This window comes from Ahaetulla prasina, chromosome 7 (genome assembly GCF_028640845.1).
Source record: "Ahaetulla prasina isolate Xishuangbanna chromosome 7, ASM2864084v1, whole genome shotgun sequence".
NCBI classification, from domain to species: Eukaryota; Metazoa; Chordata; class Lepidosauria; order Squamata; family Colubridae; genus Ahaetulla; species Ahaetulla prasina.
In genome coordinates this window covers 101976019-102000389 of record NC_080545.1, presented here as the reverse complement: position 1 = coordinate 102000389, position 24371 = coordinate 101976019, and the positions used below count along the sequence as shown (strand labels likewise).

Genomic DNA, 24371 nt, shown 5'->3' with positions numbered 1-24371 from the left:
AGAAGCATAGAATCAAGTTCACGTGAAGTATTAGTACCACTTTATAAAACCCTAGTAAGGCCACAACTGGAATACTTGCATCCAGTTTTGGTCACATTATAAAACAGATGATGACACTTTGAGGAAAAAGGTGCAAAGAGAGCAACTATCCTCCTCCGAGTTGGTATTTGGGGGAGTCATCAGGGTGGTGGGCCGATTTCAGGCTGAGCTGGACCCTCAAAAAGTAGAACAGTACCTGAAAGTAAATTGACTGTCCAGAGGTGAAATCTACTTACCTTCCTTACCGGTTCAGAAATGTGCACAGGTGTCCCATGTGTATGCAGAACTTCTGTGCACGCGCAAAACCTTCTGCACATGAGCAGAAGGTAGAAAACACATTACTTCCTGGTTAAAACCAGGAAGTAATGACACCCGGGTGGGCGGGCAGAGCTTCGCTCCACCATTGCTACTGGATTGCCGAACTACTGGTCATGATCACTACCGGATCGTGCAATCCAGTCTGATCCAGGAGCATTTCAGCCCAGCACTGTCCCCATCAGACAAAAGTCTTGAAACCATGCCTCTAGATAGCAATTTTGTGGTCCAAAAAGAATCCAGCTGCCTCCTTGGCAGTGAGCAGACCCTCCGAAGAGGTAAAATGGACTGTTTTGCTAAATAGCAGTAGCACCTAGACTTCTATACCACCTCATAGGGCATTACAGCCCTGCTGGAACAGTGCCCTCCAGCAACCTCCTCACCCACAGCCTCCTGCAAAAGCACATCCCCGGTAGCCACTCTAGAGGCCTTCATCTGGGGAATACACCCCTTCGATGGATCGTGGTGTTGGAGAAGAGATGTTAGGAAAAGAGCTGTTTTAACCCTTCGAATATCTGCCTGTGAAGACAGGAACATCCCCAGAGTGGCAGCTTCAGCTTTTGCATGGGAACTACTAGATAAGGCTCTGGGGCATTTGGGGAGGGTCAGCCCTTGCCCTCCTGTGTTCATGTAGTGACTCCAGGCTACAAAACAGGAGACGGTGAGTTCTAGTTCCGCCTTAGGCAGGAAAGCCAATTGGGTGACTTTAGGTCAATCACCAGAAGACTGGGGCTGAAGCCCAGCAGATACTCAACCCTCTGATTCAAATGAGGTGGACATGCAAGGGAGCATCATAGAATCAATGGATGGTCCTTCTGATGAGATACCTCCCCAACCACACCTTGAGGCCAAGCCTTGCTATGCAGAAGAGTCTGGGGTCTTCAGCTTTAACCCTCAACCATCTCTTGGCTGTCCAAAATAAACAAGGCCAGTCATGCTATGCTGAATTTATTGGTCCTCCTGGCTCACCAGGAGGAGCAAAGTCAGATCCAAGCTACAGAAAGCATCCATGAAGCGAAGGGGTGCAAGAGCGGAGATTTCAGTGGGTGGGTGGGGGCTTCCTTTCTTCTCCAGACTTCTTCAGGTGCTTCACTCCCTCTGGAGCAGCTGAAGGAGCCGTTTGCACTAGTACTTGCACTGGCACAGAAAAGGACGCAAGGCTTCACACTCGTCATCATTCCACTGGAGATACTCTGGGTAGTAAATGAGAAAGATTTTCAGGGACGGATTGGTTTTTAATTGGACGGGCCATGTCTCAATATTTCTCTTCTATAGACTTTATGGGTGGCTGAGAGTCCTCTGACTGCAGTGAGGTAGACTTTTTATATATAGTGATATATATATATATATATATATAGAGAGAGAGAGAGAGAGAGAGATTTAATCTAGAAAGAACAACAATCAGATGTCCTATGACACTGGTGGCTTTCAAAAGCAGGTTAAGGTGGATCTTGTTTGTTTTATTATGAGTTGATGGTCCTGTAATAATTTTCATATGCAACTCCATTCCATGAGAATGGAATGGACTAGACTAGACTAGACTAGACTAGACTAGACTAGACTAGAATAGACTAGAATAGAATAGACTAGAATAGAACAGAATAGAATAGACATTGGAATGAAAGAATAGAATAGAATAGAATAGAATAGAATAGAATAGAATAGAATAGAATAGAATAGAATAGAATAGAATAGAATAGAATAGACATTGGAATGAAAAAATAGAATAGAATAGAATAGAATAGAATTCTTTATTGGCCAAGCTGATTGGACATACAAGGAATTTGCCTCCAAGTGCATAATCTCTCAGTGTACATATAAAGAAGAAAGTGATAGGTCATATGTAATAGTTCATAGTTACAATCATTCATTATAATATAGAACAAGAGGTAGATACCAATAGGAGGAGGTATGTTGTGACTCCAGCCCCCGAACCTGGCCCCATGCCCGAAAGTGACTCCAAAAGTGAGGGGGAAGGGCTGGTAAGGCTTACGTCAGGAGCCCTGATTCCTGTGGCTCGGCTCCAGGAGCCAGAACCAGACCAGTCGGAGGACGTAATGAGGCCGTCATCCCCTGATTCCTCCCTTCCCCAGGCTACGCCTTCAGACCCAGCTGATAATAATAACCAAGCTTGGCTTGACCCGCGCTTCAGAAGATTAGAGAGGTGGCATCATCAAAAGGAAGGGTGGGGCAGGAGCCCCACCCCACAGGATATATAAGGAGCTTTGGGACTGCTCTCACTCCATGGGAAGCAAAAGTTTAGCTGATCCATTTCAAAAAGAGCTGAAAGTCTTGCTACGTGAGTCATTTGTTTGAACTTTGGCAGGCAGCTGTGATTTCTCTGCCAGGACTGATATGAGCTGTGAATCCGCTGGCTGAAGGCCAGCTCGTGGGTCTGAAGTGGGGAAGGAGACAGAACAAGGTAGTGGAAAAGTTGAGGTTGAGAAAGATGAGATAGATGAGCAGATGAGAAGGATAATACTGTAGCAATACAGCTTCCCAAATGGGGAAATATCATTAGGCACAATCAGGGCTGTGGGAATTAGGAGTTTGGCAGAGTGAGGGCATGGGGGAAGAAATTGTCTAGTTGTTTTGGCAAGCAATGCCCCGTAGCAGCATCCCGAGGGAGGGCGCTGAAACAGTTTATAGCCAGGAATTGAAGGCTCTGTAGATATTTTCTCAGCCCTCTTTCTGGTTGTGTACATGCAGTGTTATGTTATAACACGTCACAGTCTTATGACGGAATGATGGCTTCCATTTTTAATTCTTTGTCTCATAAATAACATTTTGTGTTCCCTTGACTCTGCAGATTGTAGACTGTGACAGCTCCGTGATCCAAGGGATAAAACGTGGTTCACCAGGAATGAAGCAACCTAAGAGACAGCTAGAGCAGAACCGGAGGAAGACCAAGAGTGAGGCCAGCCAGACATCCATTTGAGGCTTTACGTTGTGGTAACAGGAGAGGCAAAGCATAATTACTTGTCCACCCTGACTGCATCTTCAGGTAGCAAACCAGCCTCCCTCTGGCAGGTAACCAGGTGCCTCCTAGGTAAGCAGGAACTGGGGGAGCCCTTGCAAAGTCACTATATGGAATATTCTTGACCTCTGTGAAATAAAATTACTTGACTTTCCTCGTTGTTGGACTGGCTGAGTAGAATCTTGAAAGGCCTGGCATTTTCCCCAAGTTTGGCTGATTTCAAATCAGATATCTGACTTTGCTGCTAGGTTTTGGTTGGTTTAAACGTTCTTCATGTTAGTATAATTTTAATATGACTGTTACACTGCTACAGAACTGTTTTAGACAAACAAACAAACAAACAATGACCATGAGTTGCCAAGGGATAAAGTGTTCCAAGATGGACTCAGTGGGTCCTCATTGTTGGAATTGAACCTCAACCACCTCACCAACATTTTGGCTTACCTGTAAAGTCCACAATCTCAACGCAGAACTCTTTGTTCTGGAAGTGATCGGGCTGATTGTTCCTCCAGGGCAGGTAATCAGTAGTAGATCTGTCTGTCCACTCCCAGATGTAGTTCTAAGACGAGAAAGAAACCACATTGGCCAATTGAGGAAGGGGCTCCTCAGGGCCCAGGTCAGAGAGGAAAGTTTTCAGGTTTCAAGGATCAGACCAAACAGAACATCTCTCTCTCCATCTCTCCCACAATCTCAGTTGATCTGGAACAGCTAAACCAAGTTAAACTTGGTGAATGTTTGGATGGGGGATGATCAGGAGATCCAGAGGGAAAAAAATCCCAGAAGAAAACTATCTGGAGGTGTCCAGGAAGTCACCAGCTCAGCTTGAGAGCCATTTTACCTCATGCTCAACATGATGGCAGCCCTAGAAGATACTGATTGATCTCAGAACAATAATCAGGGTCAAAATCAACGAGTTCTTGGGTGGGAGACCACCAGCAAAACCCTAGGACTATCCAAGACACTAAAAAAATGGAAATCATCTTGTGTTGTGTCTCGCCCGATTTCACCGCAGCCGGGGCCTTCTTATCTGCTTCCGAACGCTGAGGAATGTCCTAGTATGCCTCCTGGCCCCAGCCCTGGGTCCATGCCCAGACAGGCTGAGGAGGGAGAAGTACCTCCAGCCCCCAGCTCTGGCTCCATGCCCAGGCAAACGGAGCACCTAGACCCCTCCCCCTCCTCCACAGCATGTGAGCCTGAGGGAGGTCAATTGCCAACAGCTGCCGATTGGAGTGACCCTCGCGTCAGAAGACTTGATAGGCGGAGGCAACAGAAGGAAGGGAGGGGCAGGCCTGGATAAGTGCTGAGTCATGGAGCCACACCCCATGGCCTATATAAAGGACCTGCTTTCTGGCAGTCTCTGAGTCAGGCAAAGTCTAAACATATCTTGCTGAAGTCACTTTCTGGTCTCCTGCCTGCCCTGAGGACTTTGCTAGGACTTTGGCAGAGCTGCAGAGGCACGCCTGATTTGGATTTCCTTGACCCGGCCGTCAGCGGAGGAGTGGAACACGACATCTTGAAAACCTGTATCTGTGTTGGGTGGGGGAGGCAGCAGAGGTGGGTTTCAGCAGGTTCTGAGCATTTCTGGAGAACCGGTAGCGAAAATTTTGAGTAGTTCGGAGAACTGGTAGTAAAAATGCTGACTGGCCCCGCCCCCATCTATTCCCTGCCTCCCAATTCCCAGCTGATCGGGAGGAAATGGGGATTTTGCAATAATCTTCCCCTGGAGTGGGGAGGGAATGGAGATTTTGCAGTATCCTTCCCTTGCCACGCCCACCAAGCCACGCCCACAGAATCCCACCACTGGGAGGCAGAACCTACTTCTGTGTTATTGCCAGAAATTAATATTTCTATTCACAAAGTCACCAGGAACTGAGCTCAACTCCAGGATGATTTCCCTTCTTTGCATGTGACCCAGCATTTTTCAGGAATTGAAAATACAACTGAGCATAGTCTGCCGCTAAAAAAAACAAGGAAAAACTGCACAAAATGAAAAACAGGGCAGAATCCCTGCAGTCCCTAACTTAATGGCTCACCAGACTTTCAACCAGAAGTATCCAGTGGGCCAAAATGAGGAAGGCAGATGGAAGGAGCAGCTGAGTGCGAGAGAAGGAGGCCAGGGCAGGATACGTCCCTTTGGGGCTTAAAACACAGCACTCAGTTCTTCAACCGGGCAGGAAAGGTCAGTGAGGAGAATGAATAAATAACACTTTTCAGAATTTTTGTCCAAGGCAAGAGTTTTTGGCAGAGATAGAATTCTCTCTCCCTTTGGAGGGTCCTTCAGAAAGCCTCATAGAAATGGGAAATACAGTCGTGGCCAAAATCGTGGAAACCTTTTGGGAAAAGTGTATTTTTGAGGTTTGATGGCTAATAACACCACTTTTTTCTTTTTTTTTTTGGAGTTTCAAGATAATCCTATTCCACAGCTGGAATGGCCTGGGAATAGCACAGATCACCCAATTGGAAATCTATAGAGCAAATTAAAGAAACTTCTTAGTCAGAAGCGACCCAGCAATAAAACCCAGTTAATAAGAAGCCATCATTCAATTTTGGTTTCACATGATAACAGCTGCAGAACTAAAAGACTCGGTTCCCTCCATGGGTAGACCTTGTAAGGAAGACATAATTCATGCTAAAGGTTACCCAACTAAGGATTAACTGACGTGGTGATAATTTTTGTATCTCTCATTTTTTCTACATGTTTCACTTTTCTTCTTTAAACTGTAACTGCTACTCTAGTAGGAAATCCTTCATAAAACTCATTGCATTACATTCTTGATTAAATTATCTCTCCATGGATATATAACTATGGTACTACTCCCCCCAAAAAAAGTGGTGCTATTAGCTAGTTTTAGAAAATACACTTTTCCCAAAAGGTTTCCACAGTTTTGGCCACCACTGGATGAATCTATGAACACTACTGATAGAAAGGACTTACCTGCTTTGTATCCCGCAGTCCGATCCAGACGTGGCCCTGACCTGCGAGATAGTCAGAGATGTAATCGGCCAAGGCAACTGAATCTTTATTGTTATGAAGGGAAGCGAGGTGGCAACCTGGCTTCAATTTCCTGCAGTATGTCTGGGAGAGAGAGCAACCACAAGGAAGGGCATTGGTTCAGCAGAGAAGAAACACACGTGTGTGTGTGTGTGTGTGTGCGTGTGTACTGTGCAAGTGAGAAAAGAACAGGGATCCGATTGCATGGTCCTACCCACGATTTCAAGTTTGTCAAACCCTACAGGTTTCCTGGCTGCAACTCTTGACCAGTTCCCAGCTTAAATTCCCATCTCATCAGTTACAATCATAGATGCCCATCACTTCAGAGGGAAGGCAGTCTGAAGGTGCCAGCCGGAGTTCCCAGTGAAACACCTTGAAATCTCTTGTCTACCAGACGGTCACTCAACCCTAACGCTCCACACGGAGAAAAGGTTAAGAGAGTTGGACGGGACCTTGGAGGTCTTCTAGGCTGCTCAAGCAGGAGATCTTAGATTATTCCAGACAAATGGCTGTCCAATCTCTTCTTGAAAACCTCCAGTGACTGAGCACCCACAACTTCTGAAAAGGAGCCATTACACTGATTACCGTATTTTTTGGTGTGTAAGGCAAGGCGCTGCCACCTGAAAACTGTTGCCACGATCTCGCCTGCCTGGAACCACCTGAAAACGCGATGCTCTTTCTTTGCCTCTGCACACCCCATTTTTGGAACTGGGGAGGCAGCGGAGATCTCCAGGTGGTGGAGATCGTGGCAACAGTGTTTTTGGGTGGTAGCGCCTTGCCTTCTGCCCCCTGCGCAGTGCCTGCTTCAACAAGCAAGTCCTGACCTCTGTGCTTCACTGCCCAACAGACACGGCCCAAACCACAATGCAGCCCATAGAATACTTGCACGTCAAACTGTCATGATCTTTGCTCCCTTTTCATGCACCCAGCCTAGTGGCCCCCTACTTCAGCCCAGCCAGAGGGGACTTGGAGGGTCTTCAAGGCTGTGCCTAGACTTTGCCTCCCCCTGGGCCAATATAAAAGCCCTTCTAACCTCTGCATCAAACCAGGTCTTGGGTTTACTGAAGATCTTATAGCAGAAGTTGTTCCTGGGGAGCCAATCGACAGGACAACTATAGCCTTCGACTCCTGTATGGGAAGAGAGGAAGCCCAATGAGAAGATGGCCAGGAGAAGAGAAGAAGAAGGAGACAGCTGGGTCTGCAGAACATGCTTAACCTCCTGAGTTACAAACACCTTTGATGGAAGTAAATTGAAACTGACTTGGGTTACAGACACAGAAGTTGCATTTGGATAATGTCCAAAACTTGGTTTGGGTTAACCTGGGTTACTGTCCTTGAAGGTACATGTCTTGTGTGAATCTTTCTGCTTTTGTTGGTCTATCATTCCCTGAACTGTGCTAAGCTGTAAGATGGATTCCTTCAAGAACCAGGCTGTTGACTGGTGCAAAGTACAGGGATCTAGTGGGTCTCTCCTGAAGATTCTGCACTGGCCTCCTGGATGATCCATAACTATTCAAGCCCTGAATGGCTGAGTGGCCAATTTTTTGTGGGATTGCCCACCGCCCAGGAGGGGTCCTTCTGAAGAAGCCCCCATTGGATCCTCAGCCCTCAGTTCCCTGGAAAAGGGTCTCAGCTCTTGTGTGGGTCCCACGCATAGGATCCCAGCCCCACTCGGCTTTTACTTCTTTCAAGTTTCCATGGTTCCTGTGTTTTTTAGCAGAGAGAGAAGGTGGGATCTAAATTGCACGATAAACCAAACAGGAAGTACGTAAATGAAGACTCAATCATCCAGGCCAAAAGTATGAAAAAAAGTTAAATCACAACAACAGGACTGAAGTTGATTAAACATCTCAGATTAATCTTCACTTCCAGATTGCAAAAAATGTTCCCTTTGACTGAAGAATTTACTTGAATCAATAACAAAACACCTCCGTTGAATAAACTTTGGTTCCCGTTCATGTGATTTAACCCTTTTACTTAGCAACCAAAGAGGAATAAAAGCAATTCCGGAGAGAGGCTACTGGGGAGGGTCTAATCGGGGAGGGGTTCAAGTGCAAGAGCTTTGGTCCCTCCGGACACCGGAGACCCTGCTGGGACTCACCCCTCAGGGAGAGGAACATGGCCAGCAAGCCCAGGCTGAGAAAGGCGACTTGCCCCATGGTCTTCCTTCCTTCCTTCCCTGCAGAAGAAGAACAAAGAAGGGAGGGGAAGGAGGGGGAGGAAGGGTGCTGGGAGGGATTATTCAGGAAGGGGGACCCCACATCCAACCTGGGGGTCCCACACTTTGGTTTGCACTTTTTCTCTTGCCATCTGAACCCCATTTCTTCCTCCTTGGTCATTCAACAACCTTGGTGGGACACAGTGGATTCTACAGTGCTGTGTAATGGGAAGAGGCGCCTCCCTTAGAAAGGCTCTCCTTCTGGCTCCTTTGTAAACCCCCCCCCCCAGAGATCCCCAATAGATCTCTTCCTCCTTCCCTGGGGGACCCTCCTGCAGATCCCCAGCTGCAACCAGGACTTTACCTGCAGCCCCCTGCAAGAGCTCCCCTCAGATGGAGGGAGAGAAACAGGAGGGATCTAATGTCAGGTACCCTCAGGTGGGGGAGCCTCACTCACCTGTCCCTTTGCCTCCACAGGTAGTAAGTCTGCTCAGTGGCAACTCCGGCTTTTTCTCCAGCAAAGGGAACGGAGGCATTTATAGGCAACAAAGGGAGTGGAATTCTTTTGGGGGGAGGGTGAAAATACTTTTCTTGAGAAAGAACAATGATAATTAAGATTGTTTGCAATAGTTTCCAGGAAAAGGCTAAGCGCAATAAATAAATACCTAAAATAAATAAATCTGATTAATCTCTAGGGATAATCAGATTTATTTATTTATTTATTATCAGATTTATTTTATTTATTTTAGGTATTTATTCAACATATTGGCATACTCTCCCCACCTACACTGAATTCTGCCTGGCAACGATTCTGACAATACGGCCGCCATTTTGGAAGGGCGCGGATTGGCGCGCGCTAGAAATGGCCTGGCTTGGCCGAGGGTTGCTGCAGCCGGTCGTCAGGACATCGGCGACTGAGTGTGGGCCGCTGATTTTTTGGCAGCTCTGCTTAGCAGCACGGATACCAACAACCCAACGATTCACCATCATTGACCGCATTTGCCATCTTTGCGGATGCCTGGACGGTTTGCCGCACTTTTTGAGCGGCAATGTTATCGCCGGTTTGGATACGAACAGCTCTGGCAGGTGGAACTTTGACCTTAGTCGATGGGCGACATTATGGGCAGAATTCATCAGCCCAACTTTTATTTCATCTAACTGTTGCCCTACCGGCCTTTTGGCCGTTGTCTGTGACTGTTCCGGTTTCACCCATCGTCCGCAATACCATCTACTGACCGGGAACTTTTCCTCTCCCCGCTGTTATTTAGATCTTTATGCATGAAATATACGGCTGCCGAACTTCTTCAACTGCGAGGTTCCCCCGCCTCGCAGGAATGGCCATCTGGGTTATCGAGGGCCTTAACGAGGGGTCTTGGGACCCGGAGAGGTGGCATGCGAGGAAGAAGAATTTATGGGGTTTTGTACATAGGTTTTTTAATAAGGGTTTTTTAAAGGGGGAGAGGAAAGTGACGGGAGGGGGGGAGATCCCGTCGGGGAGGGTTGGTTCAGTCCCAGTCCCAGTTCACGGCGTTTTTTCATCTGGTCCGAGGGAGGGGGGTGAGGGGTTCGTTCCAGAATTGGAAGTTGGTTCCATCTGTACGGTAAGTGGGAGGGGCAGATATGGCGGAAGCAAGGGGCCGTATCGTTCGTTGGGAGCACGTGTTCGCTGTTTAAAAGCGATCGTGTGCTCCGGCCCCCTAGTCTTTCCCCGTTCCCCGGAAGGTCAGGATCCTCAGAGCCCGGGCCTCCGGTTGATGTTGTGCAATGCCCGGTCCGTGGTTAACAAGGCCCCCCTGATTTGCGATCTTATCCAGGGGGAATCCACGGACTTTATGGGCATTACGGAGACCTGGCTGGGTGCAGAAGGGGGGGTGCCCCTAGTTGAACTGTGCCCGCCAGGTTTCCGAGCATTCCATCAGCCAAGGGCCCAGGGTAGGGGTGGAGGGGTGGCGGTTGTAATGAGAGAGGGTCTAGAGCCGAGAGACCACTGTTCCTCAGATAGCCGGCTGTGAATCCTTCTTGTGAAGTGGGGCCATAAGAACCAGATGGGTGTGTTGATCGCGTACCTGGCTCCTTGCTACGTGACTACAGCCCTGCCTGAGCTACTGGAGGTGCTTGCCGGGGTGGCTGATGAGATCCCCAGACTTTTGGTCATGGGCGATTTCAATCTGCCATCGGCTGGCTTGTCATCAACAGTGGTTCAGGAGTTCCAGGCTTCCATGAGGGCCTTGGACCTGATTCAAGTAACTGATGGCCCTACTCACACGGGGATCTGCGCTGGATCTGATTTATATCTCTGGACAGTGGTTTAATGATCTGGTAGTAAGAGATTTAGTGACAATACCGTGTCATGGTCAGATCATTTTCTCCTCCGCCTAGACTTTCAGACCGCTACTCACCACTGCAGGGTGACGGAGCCAATGCGTTGGTTCCGTCCCAGGCGCCTGATGGACCCTGAGAGGTTCCAGACGGAGCTTGGGCGTTCCTGAGGATCTTACCCATGGCACGACTGAAGAACTAGTCGCGGCCTGGGAACAGGCCGTGGCTGGGGCTTTGGACCGTGTCGTGCCTTTGCGACCTCTGACCCGGCGCAGATCTCGATTAGCTCCTTGGTTCTCTGAGGAGCTGAGAGATGAAACGCCGGAGAAGACGCCTAGAGAGCACCTGGAGGTCCAGCCGCTCCGAAGCTGATCGGACACTAGTTAGGTCTTTTTCAAAGACCTACCTAGTGGCACTGAGGGTGGCGAGGCGTTCCTACGCCTCCTCCCTCATTGCGTCGGCAGATAACCGCCCGGCCGCCCTGCTTCGGGGGGCCCCGTTCCTTCTTCACCAGGGGGGACGGGATGACCCCTTACAGGGACGTGCCGAGGAGTTTAGTGGTTATCTATACGATAAAATCGCTCAGCTTCGGGATAGCTTGGACCAAGATTGCGATGATCCAGATGAGATGACTGAGGCTCGTCTTGTTGATGTGGTTTGGGATGAGTTTGATTCTGTGGCTCCCGAGGACATGGACAGGTTGCTGGGAGGCTGCATGCCACTACATGTTTACTGGACCCGTGCCCTCCTGGCTGGTGCTGGCCACTCAGGATGTGACACGAGGCTGGCTCGGGTATTATAAATGCTTCTTTGATGGAGGGGTCTTTCCGCTGCCTTGAAAGAGGCGGTGGTGAGACCCTCCTCAAGAAGCCTTCCTGGACCCAGCTATTTTGGGTAATTATCGTCCAGTCTCCAACCTTCGCTTTGTTGCGAAGGTTGTAGAGAGTATGGTGGCACGGCAGTTCCCTCAGTACCTGGAGGAAGCTGTCTATCTAGACCCGTTCCAGTCCGGCTTCCGGCCCGGTTATAGCACGGAGACAGCTTTGGTCGCGTTGGTGGATGACCTCTGGAGGGCCAGGGATAGGGTTGTTCCTCTGCCCTGGTCCTGTTGGATCTCTCATCGGCTTTTGATACCATCGACCATGGTATCCTGCTGCGCCGGTTGGAGGGGTTGGGAGTGGGAGGCACCGTTTATCGGTGGTTCTCCTCCTACCTCTCCGACCGGTCGCAGTCGGGGTTGACAGGGGCAGAGATCGGCCGCGGGCGCCTCACTTGTGGGGTGCCGCAGGGGTCGATTCTCTCGCCTCCTGTTCAACATCTACATGAAGCCGTTGGCGAGGTCATCAGTGGCTTTGGGGTGAGTTATCATCTGTACGCTGATGATACTCAGCTGTACTTTTCCACCCCAGGCCACCCCAGCGAAGCTGTCAAGTGCTGTCCCGTTGTTTGGAGGCCGTACGGGTCTGGATGGGGAGAAACAGACTCAGACTCAATCCACCCAAGACGGAGTGGCTGTGGATGCCGGCATCCCGGTACAGTCAGCTGCAACCGCGGCTGACTGTTGAAGCAGTCACTGGCCCCAACGGAAAGAGTGCGCAACTTGGGCGTTCTCCTGGATGAACGGCTGTCGCTTGAAGATCACTTGACGGCCGCTCCAGGAGAGCTTTTACCAGGTTCGCCTGGTCCGCCAGTTGCGCCTTTCTTGACCGGGATGCCTTATGCACGGTCACTCATGCTCTCGTCACTTCTCGACTGGATTATTGCAATGCTCTCTACATGGGGCTACCTTTGAAGTGTACCGGAGACTGCAGTTAGTCCAGAATGCAGCTGCGGGTGATTGAGGGAGCACCACGTTGCTCCCGGTAACACCTCTCCTGCGCAGTCTGCACTGGCTACCTGTGGTCTTCCGGTGCGCTTCAAGGTTTTGGTTACCACCTTCAAAGCGCCCATGGCTTAGGGCCCGGTACTTACGGGACCGCCTGCTGTTCCACATGCCTCCCACCGACCCGTCGCTCTCACAGAGGGTCTTCTCAGGGTGCCGTCCGCCAAGCAGTGTCGGCTGGCGGCCCCCAGGGGAAGGTCCTTCTCTGTGGGAGCACCTACTCTCTGGAACGAACTTCCCCCCGGTTTACGCCAATTGCCTGACCTTCGGACCTTCCGCCGGGAACTGAAAACTTATTTATTTATACAAGCAGGACTGGCCTGACTTTTTAAATTCTAAATTTAAATTTTAAACTTTTAATGGTAATTTTATTGGGTATTTTTATGGTCAATCGACGGTTTTAATCTGGCCTTTCATTGAATAAGCTTTTTAATGGTTATTTTAATATGTATATTTATTGTTTTAAATGAAGGCTGTACACCGCCATGAGTCCTTCGGGAGAAGGGCGGTATAGAAGTTTGATAAATAAATAAATAAATAAATAAAATATGGATTGTAAAACATATACCTATAACGAAATAACCATTAAAAACCCGGCACAAAGAGGAGATTCCGCATGTGGTCCTTCCTCCTATTCTTCTCCTCTTCTCCCAGCACTTGGGTGCAAATTCTGCTCTTAAGGGCTTCTTGGAAGGCCAGGAGGGCCAAGAGTTGCAAAACTACAAGGGGAAGGGGAACTTCCTTAGGGCAGGAGATTCCCCCCAAAAGGCTCATTTACTTCCTAGAAGCCATAAAAATAATAATCTTTGAGAGAAAGGACTAGTTGCCCATCCTACGTGTGATGATGAGTGGCGTTCCTTAAGGAGACATTGTCCACAGGTAATCTGGATCTGTGTCACGTAAGGCTTGAAGGTCACAACTGAACCTTCAGTACCACCAGAAAGGAAACCAGGAGGCCCAGCAACTGAGGGGTTACGTGGGTCAACCTAGGACAGTCAACCATGGCATCTACTGCTGCATTCTGGACCAGTTGTAGCTTCTGGATGATCTTCAAGTCTTCAAGTCTCACAAGAGGCATTCATCCCCTCTTGGACCCAGCCACAGGCCACCTTCCAGGAGGCCTTCACAAAGCAAGGAGGGACAAAGGCCCAGCACAGAGGAGGCCAAGTCAAAAGCCCCCCGACCACTTCTTTAAATGCAACTGGCTCAAACCAACCAGATGAGAAGGTTTAGAGGTGTCTACATCCCTTTCAAAGGACATACAAGTGTGACCAAGTCAGACCAAGGACTGGCCTGAACCCAGACTGAAAAGGGTCCAGAACACAGGATCGGTCTTAGGAATGGAGCCCCCCTTCGCTGGGAGTGGACAGCCCCACCCCCTGTCTTCCATTATACATTCTCCTATATCTCTACTGGAGGCTCTCTTTCCGCACTCTGACATTATATTTTGCATAATTTATTTTTTGGCCCCCACAGTCACAATGAGGCTATTTTGTCTCACATCTACCATGATCAGAGGGTCAGGGAGAGAGACCTGCAATTAGAAAGGGGACCTTAAGGTCATCCAGTGTGGCTCTTGACTGGTGCAGGAAGACAAAGGAAAGCACCACAGAGACACAGCTGTGTAGCAACTCCCTTGAAGGCACCTAGCCGAGGGGAGACCCCCACCTCCTCTGGGTGTTGGACAAAGAAATCTCCCCCTCACCCTTTCCTAGGAAAATCTGAAGCTGTTTGGGTATGGTCTTAGCTGCATTCATGCTCGGTGTTCGATTTGATTTATTTATTCATTCATTTATAAAATTATCAAATTTATTGGAGGCCCCTCTTCCCACAGGGCAATTCTGGGCAGCTTACAATATTTTTTTAAAAAAATCTTCTTCCAGAAGTCTCCCCCATCTTGCTTTCAGTTCACCTTGTTTTTTATTTGGGTAGCTTAGATGGTGCTGGAAATTTTGCCAATTTATTTATTTATTTATTTTATTTGTCAAACACAACAGCATATATAAGTATAAGCATGAAATAACCATACGAATTGGATACAATCAAAGGGAACAGTAGGACAGGAACAGTAGGCACGCTGGTGCTCTTATTTTAAGTTAAGTTTTATTTTAAGTTAATTTCCTTAACTTATTGGGCAATTTGTCATTCATCACTCTTCCTGAGAATCAGAGCTTACTGATACTGATCTGCTGTAAAAATAAAGATTAAGGAAAAGGGCAAAGAACACACAAAAAACCCACACCCATAGGTACAGTTTATTTTATTATTATTTTTTTTATTCAAAAGGTTTTACAAAAAATTTTTTTTCCCCTTTCCCCCCCTCCTCCCCCCTCCCTTCGCAACCCCCCTCCCCCCCGACTTCCCGGAACGAGCACAAGGTATAGTTAAAAATAAAACAAACATATGCTAAAAAATTTTCATCCCAACTTAATTGTACCCCTACAATCATCAATTCCTAACTTCCCCCAAAAGCAATCAAAAATAATACATCATAATCATTCAAAAACAGTCTGATAACTCTTAGTCTGATATCTACATTGAATATAGTCAATCCATTTTTTCCATTCCTTTAAGTATCTTTCTTGCGTATTGTCTTTCAAAAAGGCTGATATCTTCGCCATCTCAGCCAAATTGGCAACTTTCAATATCCATTCTTCTATTGTTGGTACTTCTTTTTTCTTCCAGTATTGTCCTATTAGTAATCTTGCTGCTGTTATTAGATTTTTGTTGCTCCTTTTCTTTACGCTTAAGGGCTCCCCTCGTCAGTCTTTGTTCTTGTGGTTGTTCCTCTGATGGTAACATCACTGGAATCACCTCAGCTTCCACACCCATTTGAGTCTCTTGAATTCTTTTTTCTATTATTTCTATTTCAAATTTCAGCACTGTAGAAAGAAAATCTTTGGCCTTAAGCACTGTGTCAATACGATGTCTCCTTCCTTGATAATACACTGTCAAGCCAACTGGAACCTCCCATCTAAATTGAATCTGGTATTTCTTAAGTTCTTGAGTGAAAAATGTAAAGTCCTTTCTATCCCTTAACATCTTGGGAGGAATCTCTTTCAAAACCTTCAACTCCTGTTCCCTATTTTCAAGTTTTTCTGAAAAGCAACTTGCAAAATTTGATTCCTCACTGTTCTTTTCAAAAAATAAACCACAATGTCTCTAGGAAGTTTCTTTTGCCTAGCAATCCAAGAATTAACTCTATAAATTTTGTCAATTTGATAAGCAACCTCTTGTGGATCAAGTTCAATAAATTCAGCCAGAGCTTCTGATAAAAATTTTTAAATCTTCCCTTTTCCTCATTCAAACCTCTAATTCTCAGAGCTCCTTCCATCATTCTATACTGCATCACCACCACTTGATCTTCATTTTTATCCAATTTGATTTGCATTCCCCCCATTCTATTTTCTATTTGTTGATTTGACTGAACAATTTCTTGCACCTCCTCCTCCACCACCTCCAGTCTTTTTGCCAAACCTTGAAAAGCCATCAAGATATCTTCTCTTATTTTTTTATTATTCTCTTTTATTTCTTCTCTTATTTTCTCATTATTATCCATAATCTCCTTAAACCTTTCTTCAGACACTTTCCCTTGCTCTTTAATCAGATCTTCTAAAGCTGGTTCAGAACCCCTTCTGCCCCCAGTCTTAGGTGGTTTAGTAGCCATTTCAGTTTTAAAATTCACAAAATATAAGTCTAGAAACTTCTCTTTTCCCCTTTAAGTATAGGAGAGCTCAGTTCATTAAAATCCACACATAACATTTCTTATCTTCTTAGTTGCACAGACTGTTTAAAATTCCATTCGTCACTTTCACTCCCGTTCAGGCGCCATCTTTAAGAGTCAATTAAAACAAAGAAAAAAAATTTTTCTCTTTTTTAGAAGGTAGAAGTCAGGAAATCAAAAATACTTGCAATCCAATAATTGTCCGCTGGCACTCATTCCGCCTGCTTAAAGAGATCCATAAAGATAAGACAATTAGCAGAGATGGACACTTTCTTCTTTTCCTGCTTTTGCAGGCACGCACTGAAGTCGGAGCTTATGGCAGGAATATTTATGGGACCCGTCGACCCTTCGAAGCTCTGCTTAATTAAAACAAAGCCTCTGGGGAGGTCTACCAACATTTCCTGTTGCTCTTATCTTCCCCTTTCATCCAGGGAAAAAGATTAAAGCCAGCTTTTCCTGGCTTTACGATGTTCAGTGCGGAGCCCCTTTAATTAGGGCTCAGCGAAGAGGTGGAGCCACCCGGAAGTCCCATAGGTACAGTTTAAACACACACAAAACCAGTAACCTCCTTCAGCTTCAATCTAGGACGGATACAGTCGCATCTGTATGAAATTAATACAATCATTGTATAAAATAGGCATTACAGTAAAATGTGATAGAACCTGCAGTAGAATTAGGTGTGGAATGGATCTCAGAGGACATGAATTGTTCTCCCTGTCAGAAAATTCCTCCCTACCTCCAGGTTGGATCTCTCTCTTTGATAACCTTCCACCCCTTATTTCTTCTCCTGCCCTCCTTTGGAGCTTTGGAGAATAAGTCAGCCCCCTCTTCTCTGACAGCCCCTCAGGTAGTGGAAGACTGCTATTCTGTCACCCCTTGTCCTTCGCTCCAAAAGGCTATGTCGTGTCCCACTCCTCCGCTGACGGCTGGGTCAGGGAAATCCAAATCAGGCTTGCCTCTGCAGCTCTGCCCAAAGTCCTAGCAAAGTCCTCAGAGCAGGCAGGAGACCAGTAAGTGACTTCAGCAAGATAAGTTCGACTTTTGCCTGACTCAGAGACTGCCAGAAAGCAGATCCTTTATATAGGCCATGGGGTGTGGCTCCATGACTCAGCACTCATTAAGGCCTGCCCCTCCCTTCCTTCTGTTGCCTCCCCCTATCCAATCTTCTGATGCGAGGGTCACTCCAATCAGCTGTTGTTGGGAGTAAACCCTCCTCAGGCTCACCTGCTGTGGAGGAGGGGGAGGGGTCTAGCTGCTCCGTTTGCCTGGGCATGGAGTCAGGGCTGGGGCAGGGAGATTCTCCTTCTTCTGCAGTTTGTGTGGGCATGGAGCCAGGACTGGGGCCGGGAGGCATACATTCCTCAGTGTTCGGGAGCAGGTAAGAAGGCCCTGGCTGCTCTGAGGGCGGGCAAGACACAACAGGCTAGTTCATCTCATGATTGAGTCTCCAGGCCCTTCGTCATCTTTGTTGCTTTTCTTTGCACACTTTCAAGGGTCTCGACATCTTTTTAGTGTCATGGAAACCAGAACTGGATGCAGTAGTTCAAATGTGGCCTCAATGGTAGGATATAAAGTGGTGTTAACACATCACATGATCTTCATTCCATCCTTCTGTAGATGCACCCTGGGACTGCAATGGCTTTTTTGGCGGCTGCAGGACACAACTGTCTCATATTTAAGTGGACTCCTAGATCCTTCTCACAGTTACTATTACTGAGCCAGGTACCAACTATTTGTGTATTCCTGCCAAAGTATAAAACCCAGGTGTCTTTGCTATTGAGTTGCATTTTGTTGGCCAGGGCCCATTGTTCAAGCCTGTCAAGGCCCTTCTGGATTATGAGCCTTTCTTCTAAAGCGTTGGCTATTCTCCTTAGCTTGGTGTCATCTCCAAATCTCCAAATCTCAACCAGCAAATGTTCAATCTTACATATTGGAAAAAAGAACCCAAACACTAAGTACAAGCTTGATGGACATTATCTTACAGATGACCCCCATCCTGTCAAGGACCTTGGAGTTTTCATATCAAATGATCTAAGTGCCAAAGCCCACTGCAACTACATCGCAAAAAAGGCTTTAAGAGTAGTAAACCTAATCTTGCGTAGCTTCTTCTCCAAAAACACAACACTACTAACGAGAGCATATAAAACATTTGCTAGACCAATTCTTGAATACAGCTCGCCTGTCTGGAACCCATACCACATTTCTGACATCAATATTTATTTTATTTATTTATTTATTAATTAAACTTTTATACCGCCCTTCTCCCGAAGGACTCAGGGCGGTGTACAGCCAAGATAAAAAGCAGTAAGTATACAAACTTAAAAATCAATTTAAAATACCTATTCAATAGTGGCCGAATTAAAACCGTCAAATTGACCAACCTAAAATACCCCATATAAAATTACAGAAAATTTAAAAATTTAAAATTTAAAATTTAGAAATTTAAAAAATCTAAAAAATCAGTCCAGTCCCGCTTGGATGAATAAATAAGTTTTAATTCCGGCCGAAGGTCCGAAGGTCAGATATTTGGCGCAAACCGGGGAAGGTCGTTCCAGAGTAGGAGCTCCAACAGAGAAGGCCCTTCCTGGGGCCGCCAGCCGGCATTGCTTGGCGGACGGCACCTGAGAAGACCCTCTCTGTGAGGCGTGCAGGTCGGTGGGAGGCATGTGGAAACAGCAGGCGTTGCCGTAAGTGCCCGGGCCCTAAGCCATGGAGCGCTTTGAAGGTGGTAACCAAAACCTTGAAGCGCACCCGGAAGACCACAGGTAGCCAGTGCAGACTGCGCAGGAGAGGTGTTACCCGGGAGCAACGCGGTGCTCCCTCAATCACCCGCGCAGCTGCATTCTGGACTAACTGCAGTCTCCGGGTACACTTCAAAGGTAGCCCCATGTAGAGAGCATTGCAATAATCCCGTCGAAGTGGCGAGAGCATGAGTGACCGTGCATAAGGCATCCCGGTCAAGAAAGGGGCGCAACTGGCGGACCAGGCGAACCTGGTAAAAAGCTCTCCTGGAGACGGCCGTCAAGTGATCTTCAAACGACAGCCGTTCATCCAGGAGAACGCCCAAGTTGCGCACTCTTTCCGTTGGGGCCAGTGACTCGCCCCCAACAGTCAGCCGCGGTTGCAGCTGACTGTACCGGGATGCCGGCATCCACAGCCACTCCGTCTTGGATGGATTGAGTCTGAGTCTGTTTCTCCCCATCCAGACCCGCACGGCCTCCAAACAACGGGACAGCACTTGACAGCTTCGCTGGGGTGGCCTGGGGTGGAAAAGTACAGCTGAGTATCATCAGCGTACAGATGATAACTCACCCCAAAGCCACTGATGACCTTGCCCAACGGCTTCATGTAGATGTTGAACAGGAGGCGAGAGAATCGACCCCGCGGCACCCACAAGTGAGGCGCCCGCGCCGATCTCTGCCCCCTGTCAACACCGACTGCGACCGGTCGGGGAGGTAGGAGGAGAACCACCGATAAACGGTGCCTCCCACTCCCAACCCCTCCAACCAGCGCAGCAGGATACCATGGTCGATGGTATCAAAAGCCGATGAGAGATCCAACAGGACCAGGGCAGAGGAACAACCCCTATCCCTGGCCCTCCAGAGGTCATCCACCAACGCGACCAAAGCTGTCTCCGTATATAACCGGGCCGGAAGCCGGACTGGAACGGGTCTAGATAGACAGCTTCCTCCAGGTACTGAGGGAACTGCCGTGCCACCACACTCTCTACAACCTTCGCAACAAAGCGAAGGTTGGAGACTGGACGATAATTACCCAAAATAGCTGGGTCCAGGGAAGGCTTCTTGAGGAGGGGTCTCACCACCGCCTCTTTCAAGGCAGCGGGAAAGACCCCCTCCATCAAAGAAGCATTTATAATACCCCGGAGCCAGCCTCGTGTCACATCCTGAGTGGCCAGCACCAGCCAGGAGGGGCACGGGTCCAGTAAACATGTAGTGGCATGCAGCCTCCCCAGCAACCTGTCCATGTCCTCGGGAGCCACAGAATCAAACTCATCCCAAACCACATCAACAAGACGAGCCTCAGTCATCTCATCTGGATCATCGCAATCTTGGTCCAAGCTATCCCGAAGCTGAGCGATTTTATCGTATAGATAACCACTAAACTCCTCGGCACGTCCCTGTAAGGGGTCATCCCGTCCCCCCTGGTGAAGAAGGGAACGGGTCACCCGAAACAGGGCGGCCGGGCGGTTATCTGCCGACGCAATGAGGGAGGAGGCGTAGGAACGCCTCGCCACCCTCAGTGCCACTAGGTAGGTCTTTGAAAAAGACCTAACTAGTGTCCGATCAGCTTCGGAGCGGCTGGACCTCCAGGTGCTCTCTAGGCGTCTTCTCCGGCGTTTCATCTCTCTCAGCTCCTCAGAGAACCAAGGAGCTAATCGAGATCTGCGCCGGGTCAGAGGCCGCAAAGGCACGACACGGTCCAAAGCCCCAGCCGCGGCCTGTTCCCAGGCCGCGACTAGTTCTTCAGTCGTGCCATGGGTAAGATCCTCAGGGAACGGCCCAAGCTCCGTCTGGAACCTCTCAGGGTCCATCAGGCGCCTGGGACGGAACCAACGCATTGGCTCCGTCTCCCTGCAGTGGTGAGTAGCGGTCTGAAAGTCTAGGCGGAGGAGAAAATGATCTGACCATGACACCGGTATTGTCACTAAATCTCTTACTACCAGATCATTAAACCACTGTCCAGAGATATAAATCAGATCCAGCAGATCCCCCATGTGAGTAGGGCCATCAGTTACTTGAATCAGGTCCAAGGCCGTCATGGAAGCCTGGAACTCCTGAACCACTGTTGATGACAAGCCAGCCGATGGCAGATTGAAATCGCCCATGACCAAAAGTCTGGGGATCTCAACAGCCACCCCGGCAAGCACCTCCAGTAGCTCAGGCAGGGCTGTAGTCACGTAGCAAGGAGCCAGGTACGCGATCAACAAACCCATCTGATTCTTATGGCCCCACTTCACAAGAAGGGAATCACAGCCGGCTATCTGAGGAACAGTGGTCTCTCTCGGCTCTAGACCTCTCTCATTACAACCGCCACCCCTCCACCCCTACCCTGGGCCCTTGGCTGATGGAATGCTCGGAAACCTGGCGGGCACAGTTCAACTAGGGGCACCCCCCCTTCTGCACCCAGCCAGGTCTCCGTAATGCCCATAAAGTCCGTGGATTCCCCCTGGATAAGATCGCAAATCAGGGGGGCCTTGTTAACCACGGACCGGGCATTGCACAACATCAACCGGAGGCCCGGGCTCTGAGGATCCTGACCTTCCGGGGAACGGGGAAAGACTAGGGGGCCGGAGCACACGATCGCTTTTAAACAGCGAACACGTGCTCCCAACGAACGATACGGCCCCTTGCTTCCGCCATATCTGCCCCTCCCACTTACCGTACAGATGGAACCAACTTCCAATTCTGGAACGAACCCCTCACCCCCCTCCCTCGGACCAGATGAAAAAACGCCGTGAACTGGGACTGGGACTGAACCAACCCTCCCCGACGGGATCTCCCCCCCTCCCGTCACTTTCCTCCCCCCCTTTAAAAAACCCTTATTAAAAAACCTATGTACAAAACCCCATAAATACAATTGAACGTGTCCAGAAATATTTTACAAGAAGAGTTCTCCAGTCCTCTGAATACAACAAAATACCTTATGCCACCAGGCTTGAAATCCTGGGATTAGAAAATTTAGAACTCCGCCACCTTCGACATGACCTGAGTTTAACTCATAGAATCATCTATTACAATGTCCTTCCTGTCGAAGACTACTTCAGCTTCAATTGCAACAATACACGAGCACACAATAGATTTAAGTTTAATGTTAACCGCTCCAATCTTGTTTGCAGAAAATATGACTTCAGTAACAGAGTTGTTAATGCTTGGAATAAACTACCTGACTCTGTGGTCTCTTCCCAAAATCCCCAAAGCTTCAACCAAAAACTGTCTACTATTGACCTCACCCCATTCCTAAGAGGCCTGTAAGGAGTGTGCATAAGAGCACAAATGTGCCTACCGTTCCTGTCCTATTGTTTCCTTTCGTTATATCCAATTAGTATAGTTATTACATACTCATACTTATATATATGCTTATATATTGCATAGTTATTTCATGCTTATGCTTATATATACTGTGTGACAAAAATAAATAAAAAAATAAATTGGATGAGTTCCTCTTCTATCTCCTCATCTAGATCGTTTATGAAGATGTTGAAGAGTACTAAGTCCGAGACACAATCCTGAAGAAACCCCACAGAGAAAATAATGGGAAGAGGGGACTCCAGAAACAGCCCAGCAGGGACTTCTACCTATAGACTGGTATACAGGTACACATGCTATTCACTTTCAGAGTAAGAATTGTTGCAAGGATAACTACAGTAAGACTATTTAATCATGTATGCCAATATAGTGTATCTGCTAGTAGGCTGAAGGATTGGCTGGGGGAAATTGCCAAGGAGATGGGTATTTTCAAGAGAAGGCAGATGGCTCAGCCCAAGAGCAGGAGCACGTAGGCAGAAAAGCGGCAGATGCTAGAGATACACCTGTAAAATGAGACACACGAGGGGGCAAAGGTTTTTCATCCCCGACCGGGGTTGCCCTGGTTAGTAGCGCTTGAGGTTCTGCCCCCCCCCCCGCCCACCGCCGGCCACAAGCTGCTCACCTGTCAGTTCCGAGCCTCCTGACACTGCCAAAATCAACACAGGGGGGGACGGGGGCTGTAGAGGATGAGGGATCCAGCCACAAAAGACAAGGGGAGGGGGCTGTAGAGGATGAGGGATCCATCAGGCAGGATTCCCAGGGCCTTTCCCCATGGAAGAAGGATAACTAGATGTAGTTATCCAGATGATAACAATCCAGACATTATTATAACTAGATGTAGCTTCAGGCTGGAAGGGACCCCTGACACCGAACGGGAAGAGGAGAGCGGGGGTTGGGTGGGGGAGAAAGAAAAGAAAGAAAGAAAGAAAGAAAGAAAGAAAGAAAGAAAGAAAGGAAGGAAGGAAGGAAGGAAGGAAGGAAGGAAGGAAGGAAGGAAGGAAGGAAGGAAGGAAGGAAGGAAGGAAGAAAAAAGGTTAGAGCAGGGGCTGCAGTTCAGAGGGAGGCTCAGGGTGGCCAAACATACCCTTCCCTTTGTCCAAAGTGCCTGAGGCAAGGGCTGGTTCTCATCTCTTTGCCCCAAAGGAGGGGGGGTTGAGGGAGGCTGTAGGGCTGGGAGGGGGCAAAGGTATTTCATCCCCAACTGAGCTGCCCTGATTAGTAGTGCTTGGGGTTCTGTCACAAGCCACTCGCCTGTCAGTTTGGAGCCTCCCAAGGCTGCCGAGAGCGGAGGGGCGGCTGTAGAGGATGAGTGATCCATCAGGTGGGGCTTTTGCAACCAGCTGGTGAGAATGGCTGGCCTGATTTTTTGCTTTTCCTTCTCCTGGTTTCTGAAGACCCACCTGTTCTGTCCTCACCTCAGTCCAGGGCTCCTTGGTTAACTTTCCTCTTCCTTCAATGGCCACCTGCGTCCTTGACCTTGGTTCCCATGAGAAAGCTTTTTGTTTTGACTGCTAGCTAGGTTATCATGTCCCCCCTCCCGTCTGCTAGTCTGTGGCAACTATAAGACAGCAGAAGATGGCTTCAGGCAGGTTCTCCTTGGAGTAGACAGATTGCTTATTTAGTATCCTATAGCTATCACTGAATTTCTGTCTTATGATTTATGATGACAGTATTTTATGATTGTGATCATGATTTATCCCCTGCTGCTTGTATGTAGGTTGAGAGCTTCTGCACTGGAGACCCATTCCTTGTGTGTCTACTCACCCTTGGCCAATAAAGAATTATATTCCATTCTGGAGAAACCCCCCACCCACCCACACCCCTTAAGGCCAAACCTTGCCATCCATGCAGAAGATTTGGAGGTCTGGAGCTTCGGACCGCCACAGTCTCCTGGCTCTGTAGAATGAAGGAGGTCAGT

General features: G+C 48.2%; 1 protein-coding gene across 1 annotated transcript in view; it reads right to left on the bottom strand.

The window, feature by feature from the left end:
* Positions 1–1424: 1424 nt before the first annotated feature.
* The window catches only part of LOC131202621 (uncharacterized), a 36247-nt gene continuing 13300 nt past the window's right edge, over positions 1425–24371 (bottom strand). The window contains exons 8-13 of the mRNA XM_058191726.1: positions 23076–23130; positions 8425–8502; positions 7357–7451; positions 6267–6407; positions 3776–3890; positions 1425–1547 (exon numbers count right to left, since the gene is read on the bottom strand). Of these exons, the coding sequence (XP_058047709.1) occupies positions 1480–1547; positions 3776–3890; positions 6267–6407; positions 7357–7451; positions 8425–8502; positions 23076–23130 (552 nt within the window). The 3' untranslated portion in view covers positions 1425–1479. The remainder of the gene's footprint in view (positions 1548–3775; positions 3891–6266; positions 6408–7356; positions 7452–8424; positions 8503–23075; positions 23131–24371) is intronic.